This window comes from Sinocyclocheilus rhinocerous, unplaced genomic scaffold, assembly GCF_001515625.1.
Source record: "Sinocyclocheilus rhinocerous isolate Xijiao unplaced genomic scaffold, SAMN03320098_v1.1 scaffold2723, whole genome shotgun sequence".
Classification (NCBI taxonomy): domain Eukaryota; kingdom Metazoa; phylum Chordata; class Actinopteri; order Cypriniformes; family Cyprinidae; genus Sinocyclocheilus; species Sinocyclocheilus rhinocerous.
The window spans coordinates 8,478-17,163 of record NW_015632065.1 but is presented as its reverse complement, the minus strand read 5'-3'; the positions used below and the strand labels follow the sequence as shown (position 1 = coordinate 17,163).

General features: G+C 32.6%; 1 protein-coding gene across 2 annotated transcripts; it reads left to right on the top strand.

Annotated features, from left to right (window-relative positions):
• The first annotated feature begins 1,907 nt into the window (after window positions 1-1,907).
• LOC107742182 (uncharacterized) lies at window positions 1,908-6,416 on the top strand. Of its 2 annotated transcripts, XM_016555082.1 has the most exons (8): window positions 1,908-1,999; window positions 3,175-3,245; window positions 3,552-3,863; window positions 3,970-4,287; window positions 5,022-5,147; window positions 5,570-5,599; window positions 6,108-6,159; window positions 6,333-6,416. In XM_016555082.1, the coding sequence occupies exons 2-8, from the start codon at window positions 3,182-3,184 to the stop codon at window positions 6,343-6,345; spliced, it is 915 nt and encodes a 304-aa protein (XP_016410568.1). In that variant the 5' UTR covers window positions 1,908-1,999; window positions 3,175-3,181; the 3' UTR covers window positions 6,346-6,416. The 2 variants fall into 2 exon arrangements, with proteins under 2 accessions (XP_016410568.1, XP_016410569.1); XM_016555083.1 differs by lacking the exon at window positions 5,570-5,599.
• The last annotated feature ends 2,270 nt before the right edge of the window (window positions 6,417-8,686 follow it).

Genomic DNA, 8,686 nt, shown 5'->3' with positions numbered 1-8,686 from the left:
GAAGGAAAAACAGGCATTATATATCTTGGATGACGGTGGGTGGGCCTCAGGCCTCTGAAGGGATATTTTGTGCATTTTAAAGTTAAATACTTCAGTCTGGTACACTTAGACTAGAAACAGTTATAAAGCAGTTACATTTTTGTCAGCCTTACCCTAAATCAATCTAATCATTTTTTTTCTTTTATTTCTTTTAATTCCATGTCAATGAAAAGGGCTGTTGTTCTTCAGGGCCTTCCACATTCCCTCAGTGAGGATCCATCAGATTTCAAGTCAGCAGAGGTAGACTTGCATGTTAATGCCTTTGCTTAAAATAATGGTCTGTATATGTCTAATCATGACCCTTTCTGTGAAATCTAGGATAGTTTCATAATCTAATTATGAGATAACGAATGCCAAAGTTTGATTTTTTCTTCTTCTGTTAATTTCACTGTGATTTCAGTCTTTTGATATGGCCTTGGTCAGTATTAAAGATATCAAGGTTATATTTTCATAGAATCTTCTTTACATTATGTTGGATGATTTAATGTAGAAAACAGTAAATTACAAAAAAGACTTTAGCATTTTGCAAGCACGGTCTCAGAATTAACTCCCTACATAATTTTCTGCAAAAAATTGGGTTATACACTATTTCAATAAAATAACTGACATTCTATGTAAATATTTTGATAATACAATTACTGTAGGAAACAGACATTGAAGACCGTGGGACGGCAGGAATGGATGTGGACAATTCTCATAATGCCTGATGGAGATGATGCTTTTGACTACTATGTGGTGCTGGAGGAACAGATTGTCCTGAGAGATGTCAAAGACCTCCCTCATGCTGTAGCTCTACCTGTCGGGCTGATTTTTGCACTTAATATTGATTACCCCAAAAAAACTACGCTACACATTTGAGGTCATTCAAAAGATTTTCATTTACCTTGGAGGTGATCAGTGGTTCTGTTAAGGGGCATGGGCTGAAAAATAGACTCTTTCGCAAAACTGTGTAGTGTCCTAACTGAAAAATATATGATGTGCACCTTTTTGTTGTTCATGATTTGTCTTGTGAATGTCTGGTTATTGTTTTTTTAAAAACAAAGAATGTTCAATTAATTTTTTCTTGACGTGGTACTTTATGCGGTACCAATGTTTGTAACTGGATATAAAAAATACCTTGTTTGATTTTAGACACTTATACTATTTATACAGTATTATTGTTAATGCAGTACATTACTGTAAGTTTGTACAGTATTGTTGTTCTTTCAGTACATTACTCTGTATTTAATGCAGTATTATTATTTATGCAGTACATCAATGTATGCTTCATACAGTATTGTTGTTCATGCAGTACATTACTCTGTATTTTATGCAGTATTGTTTATGCAGTGCATCACTGTATGCTTCATACAGTATTGTTGTTAATGAATTGTTTTAGTGGAAAAATAAAATTCAAATGGCCTACATGTAAAACATCACATAAATACAAATATGAACACACAGTTAACAGTTACTACTTTTAAATAACTTTATTATTATTATTATTATATTATAGCCCATATTTTTTGTCTTGATAGGCTATGTGTTCTCAGGCTAATGTTTTATTTATTATTTTGTTTTATTTTTAGCCCTGAATCTTCGGCTAACGGAGGATTCCAAATCTTCATGTAAGACCACATTTTACCATTTTAATTTGACAAAAACAAATAAAAATTTACAAAACAATAAAATTGCGTTAGACTCGATGACAGTAAAGGGAACAGAAAACAGTAGCCTATGTGATATTGCTGAGTTGAGATATTAGAGTTCATTAAAACAAATAAAAAACGGCGCCAGTATTGAATTAAAAATGAATTGGAAATGGACAAGGGTTGTAAAACAACAAGTTAGCACCACTGGGTGTGGCTAAAAAAACAGTCATACTGAAAGTGAAATCAGCTCCCCTTTTCAAAAAGCCTGTCCTTCATGCTTCGTTCGGTTGTATTCCCCTCGCCTTGTCCATTTGAAGAACATTTACACAGTAAGTTTTCTCTGCTGTTTTGGTCTGAATCCTGTTGTGTTATATTTAAATATTCGTTAGCGCGAACTATCTAACGTTAATAAGCAACGGTTTAGTAAACCTAATATAAACATACCGCTTAGAATTAAAGACAGTGGCATTAAGATTTGGGCACATTAATGGGAAGTGTAATGTTATCTCTCTCTCTTATGCTTATTTGTTGTGAGCAGTGGCTTAACATATTTGGTATAGGTTCTATTAATGCGTTTCAAACACGGAACAATTCACGTATAAAACCTGTTTGTGCGCATGCGTTAGCATAACTAGTCATGAGAACAATAAACTTTAACGCTAAAATACATCAAGTTGGGTTAACTCGGCCTCTGGAGGTGAATTATTGTTTATTCTTTAATACATAAACCAATAAATTCATTTAGTGGTATAAAATTAATAATTTATTACGCAGTAAATTTAAAATATTATAAATGGGAACAAAAATGTTATCAGCTAGGAGACCACAAACAACAGATTATCAAGGCAGCTATATATATATATATATATATATATATATATATTGTTATCAGCTAGGAGACCACAAACAACAGATTATCAAGGCAGCTATATATATATATATATATATATATATATATATAGGTTTTGGGATGTTATGTACGTTACAACATACAATGTGTTAGGAAAATACAAAGAATACTGCCAAGACTTACAGAAGGAAGCCACAGAACAATCTAGTTTATGGGGAATGATCAATTCTGTTGATGCATTGTCTTAATTTAATGTGGATATAGATGTAAATTCACAAAGAAACATTTATATATAGCCTACTTGATGATTTGGCAAAAACTATTGCAATGTTATTTTTTTTTATTTTCTGAAATTACTATCAGCATTAAAAATATAGCCTATCTTTCTTTATATCTATATTTTTTTTCAGCTGTAATCAGTCACTTATGCTTATCAGTGACCATGGTTACTTGCACATCATTTTCTGATTAAGAACCATATTTTGGATTTATCTTTTTTTAATGAAATATCATTGTACATATTGCTTTTTGAAACCCAGTCAAAACTTTTACAATAGGAATTTACAGATATAGTGTTCGATCTCAACAAGTATACACCAGCAAAAAAAAAAATGTTTTGTTATTGTTAAGTCTCTTTTTGACTTTTCCTTTCAGAGTAAACATGTCTTCAGTGAAGATTATGCTTGTAGTTTCTCTCTTCATCCCTGCTGTGAGGTCCAGTTCAGGTACATGCTTTAATACACAGATTAATTGCATTTGCTGTTTTTCAGTGTTAAAATGAACTTTAGGGTTTAAAGAATGTACCCACGTTACTAGAGATTATCACTGTTGTGCTTAAAGCAGTTTATGTTCCAGGGTCAATACAAGTTAAGTGCAATATACTGTAAATTATTTTCTGTGGTTAATCAACAGCATGCCACAGATTCTGTCAACAGAACTTTACTTGTATAAAACCATGACCATGAAATTTGTTCTGCTTCCTCTGAAGTACCACAATCCAAATTTTATGTTTGTAATTCTGTGTTCATCAGATTTGTGGAAATTGGAATGCCCGCCTACATATGGAATTCTTGCTCAGACCACATTTATCAGATGCTATTTCAAAGACATAAAAGATATTCACATAGTTGCAGTTTATTTAACAAAAATTGGACAGGACAAGCCATTATTTGCTCAAGAAGAATCAAAAAGATCAGGAGATCAACGCTTTAGTCTTGAAAACTCAGCAATGGGTCCATCTCTGCAAATCTCTGACACAATGTTTTCTGATGATGGTGAATATCTGTACCATGTTGTAACGGACAGTGGTTATGAAGACATACAACTTAGCATCAGTGTCACAGGTGAGTTTCAATTTCTTTAGTCTTATGACTAAAAATACATACAAGCACACTGCCCTGTTTACAAGAGTCTTGGTGCTTATCATTGTTTTGTTCTTTCTCAATAAAGCGAAGTACAAGGACCCTGTCACAAGCACATGGCCTGAAAATGTAAAGGATGGAGGACCTGTCAGCCTTTACTGCAATGCTACTGACGGCTACCCAGCAGGCTCCATCCATTGGTTTGACCATTCTGGAACCAACTGGACCATAAATTCAGAACTGACAAAAACCCCCAAGGACATCAGCGGTGTAAAATCTGTGGCTTTGTCTAGCAAACTGACTTTCAAGTCTATCGTCTTGGGTCTGGAACCATTTAGATGCATCGTCTTTAATAGTAAATATGTACAAGATGGAGAAAACACAATGGAGATCACATCTGCTATACGTAATTAAGCTTAATTTTCTTTTCTCTATGAGTGCTTATTTTACATAGCAAGCAGGTTGTGCAACAGAGATGATCTGCTGAAAAAAATCTGCTACTGTGTCTAGACATACACTCTTAAAAATAAAGGTGCTTCACGATGCCATAGAAGAACCTTTTTGTCTAAATGGTTCCATAAATAACCTTTAACACCTAAAGAACCTTTCTGTTTCACAAAAGGTTCTTTGTGGTGAAAGAAGGTTCTTCAGATTACAAAAAGGTAAGAAAGAGATGGTTCTTTAAAGAACCTTTGACTGAATGGTTCTTTGTGGAACCAAAAATGGTTCTTCTATGGCATAACTTGAAGAACCTTTTGAAGCACCTTTATTTTTAAGAGTGTATGTCAACTCAAGAGTTGACAGTAGCACCATTTAAGGAGTGTTTACATAATCATATTTCATTGTGTGAAAATATGCATTCTCAAAATGAAAGTTTTTTGGGATTGAGATTTGAATTGTATTATATTGTTTTACTGGTATCATTAGAGTCTATATTTTTTTAGCAATACAATTGTGTGCAATAATGGACTGCCACTGCCACACAATAGTCTACTAGAGATATTTAAGGTTACTGTGAGTCAGCAGATTTCTAAAACTGCCCATTGTATTGAAGATAATCTTTTAGTTCATTATATATTTTTACAACACTGTCATGGAGAATCTGTGCTCGTGTGAATTGTATGCATTTTGTTTCTCCAGATGATGATAACAAGGATTCTTCAGGATCTAATACAACAAACATTGTCGCTGGTGTGATGATCATTGGATCGCTTACTGTTGGCCTGCTGTTTGCTCTGTTGTGTTTCAGAAACAAAAATGCTCAGCGTGAGTATGCCTTTAATATTCATTCTAAGGGTAACAAAATCTAAGGGTACATTTGAGTGATTATGTCTGCAGGTGGGATTTCTGTTAAACACAGGCTTTTCACTTATTTGGCATTCAAAGGGGAAATGTGGCAATGCTTAAAGTTAGAAAGAACGTGCCTCAGCAGATCTTGTATCAGGGAATTCTTGTGTTACTGAAAAACTTCAGATAGCATAGACTTACTTCCTTATCATGATTTTCTAAATGTATTTAGACATAACATGACTGCCCTGAGTTACATCTTTTCTATGAGTGAAACTGCAGTGAGCTAGGTTTTATGAAGTGGTGTTTTCACATCTCTATAGTTCTTAAAGTCTATTTAACAGTATAGGTTTGACAGTCAGTAGTGATATCATGTAATTTTGCACTGAATTTATTTACAGATAGACGACCTTCTGCCCATCCTATTCTAAGTATGTTAAATTTGTGTAATTCTTTCTTAACAACTGGGTTTGGTTAAACATCTTCTCTATAAGACTTTTTTGTTTCTGTTTCAACTAGGCCTATTAGTTGCACACTGTAATAGTTTCTCCATGGGGATCAGTTGTTTCACTTTCCCACTTTTCTTTTTTTTTAATCTGAGTTAAAATATGTGTAGATATATCTGAAAGAATATTTGGTGTGAAAGTACAGAAACCCTGGCTCATTCTGATACACAGCTCTCTCTCTCTCTCTCTCTCTCTTTCGGCTGCTCCCATGAGGGAATGTCACAGTGTATCATCTGCATAGTTTATTTGGCACAGGTTTTATTTGTTCTTTCTGGCTCAACCCTCTCATTTTTTGGGGTTAGGGATTGGCACCTAAAGTGCTGTAAACTTGTGCAATCCCAGTGACTGCAAACAGATACAGCTGTATAGACTGCACTAATACATTTATAAGTTCCTATAAATGAGTAATGCATGAAATGTTGTTTTTAAATAGATTATGAACCAGGAAAAGCTGTTGAAGATGATCTGGAAAATGGTAACATCAGGTAGGCCCAGAGATCATATTTGCATTTAGGCAAAGATCAAAACAATACTACACATGGTTTAATACTTAATAGTTAACAGTTTGTTTATTTGTTATAGCCTGTAAGTTTAGTTATATGATTTTTTATATGAATTTTCACTTTCTATTTATATATATTTTTTGTATTTTTTTTAGTCCTGAGCATTGAAGCTTCTAATATCAGGAGATGAAATTGAAACTATAAGCCCTGATTTTCATACTGAGATCAGCGCAGCCGCCATTTGACTGAAACAAAAGTGAAAGCATAAGGAAAATGGCTGCTGTTTCGGGGATTTGTAATATGTAGGCAAGTAATAACGGTAAGATTATAAGACTTAACAATCAGTTAACTTCTCTTTACATTTACAATTAAATGTGGTTTTAGAGATCATATACACTAATACTTGTCAAATTAATTGCTACATCAATATAAACATGAGTTTTAAAGAGGTTTTTGGAGGTTTTCAGAAAATTTGAGAAATGATTTTGCAAATGCTTTCATAAGTCTGGTCAGAAATCTTAAATCATTATTCATGATTATTTTACAAATGTAATAAAACGACAGTAGTAGTTTTCAGAAATAGTTAATAATATCCAAATCTAAATATAGTTCTGTAAAAAGTGTTTTATATCTTTCTAGGGAGTTTTTCATCACTACTGTCACTTTTGGCTTAACTCACTGAGGGTTTTATGGTAATATTGTTCTGTAAAGCGTCTTAGTAACAATATTCAGGCTTATTAGGTAAGCGTTTTACAAATGAACTTGAATTCAATTGAAAACATTTATTCTCAGCTTTATGCATCAAACATTAATGCAAAAAAATTTATTAAATTCACACTTTTTTTTTTTTTTGTCATTGTGTTTATACTGCTGCCATTGTATCACTGGTCACTTACACTTCACATCAATGATAGTAACTGTCAAATAAGTCTCACATTCAGCTTTCATTTTCAGATTCTGATCATTTAAAAGTGAAGTGAATGATGCATGAATTGTAATGTGGTGATTTTTCAGTGAGTACAGCAACTGTAAATACAACTGTGAATACAATAAGTGGAGCAGTTTCTGTTAATACAAGGAATGCCGTTGTTTTAAAGTAGGAGGGGACATGATTAAGGATGTGTGTGTGTGTGTATGTGTTTTCTCTCTTGATTTTAATTGGAAATAAAATCATATAAATTATTTGTAAAATGTAGCCTGTAGAGAGACCTTGAATCTTTAAGCACTATTGTATTTTTGTATTTTGTTTTTAACCATACTGCAATAAAAGAAAAAATACATTTTGTCTTCTTGCTGCCTTTTAATCGTCACTTCACAGCCCATGGGTATCTGGCATCATTTTCAGTAACCTCTATAAATAATAATAATAATAATAATAATAACAAAAAGAGTGAGTCAGTGGGGTATCTTCCATGAGACAATTTTTAACATTCTAGTCTTACAGTTACTAACTGATCTAGTTTCTTTTTAGACCTAGAGCTTTTGTAACGGTTATTTGGTAACACTTTCAGAGGCGGACAGTAACTAAGTACATTTACTTGAGTATTGTACTTAAGTACACTTTTTGAGTATCTGTACTTTACTTGAGTATTATTTTCTTGAGTCTTGCTGTTTTGCTTTTTTGTTAAAGCAGTGTTGCTGTTGTAAAGTTATACAGCTACAGTTGTGTTGCTGGGTTTTAAAGCAGGTTTGATTTTTTTTCTCTTCCTTATCACTCTGTATTTACAGGATTTCACTGTACTGTATTCAGTTGGTGTAATGTATTCTAAGTTGCTTCAGAAGTATTGCTAGTACTACATACAACAATAAAACATTAAAAATAAAGCATTGACATAAAAAAGGAAATTTACTTTTGGTACTTAAGTACTTTTAAAAGCAAGTACTTCTGTACTTTTACTTAAGTAAATATCTGTCTTTACAAGTTTTATTTGTAATGGAGTAATATTTGACCAGCAGTATCTGTACTTTCACTCAAGTAATGGAGTTGAGTACTTTGTCCGCCTCTGAACACTTTACAATAAGGTCTCATTTGTTAACCTTAATTAATGCATTATCTAACATGAACTAACAATGAGCAATGCACATTTTTAAATGTTTACATATATTTCCTTTTTTTTTTACATTTATTGTGCATTTACTTCTGTAAATATATATATATATATATATATATATATATATATAACAGCTGGGTAGATTACTTGAAAATTGTAATCCGTTACTGATTCCAAATTACATGACAAAAATTGTAGACAGTAACGTAATCCGTTATATAATCAGATTATTTTTGATTACTTTTAGATTACTATTGACCTAACTAGTTTATCATATTGATTTAAATAGGATAATTTGGTACCATATTGATAGAAAAATGCAAAGAAAAAGAAAATATATTACATTTCTTGTTATTAATATAATGAAGTGCACTAAACATTATATTACGGCAAGGTTTCCTAAACTGGGGCTCGTGAAGGAACTGCAGGGGGTTCATGAGTTTAATGAAAAGCTAATA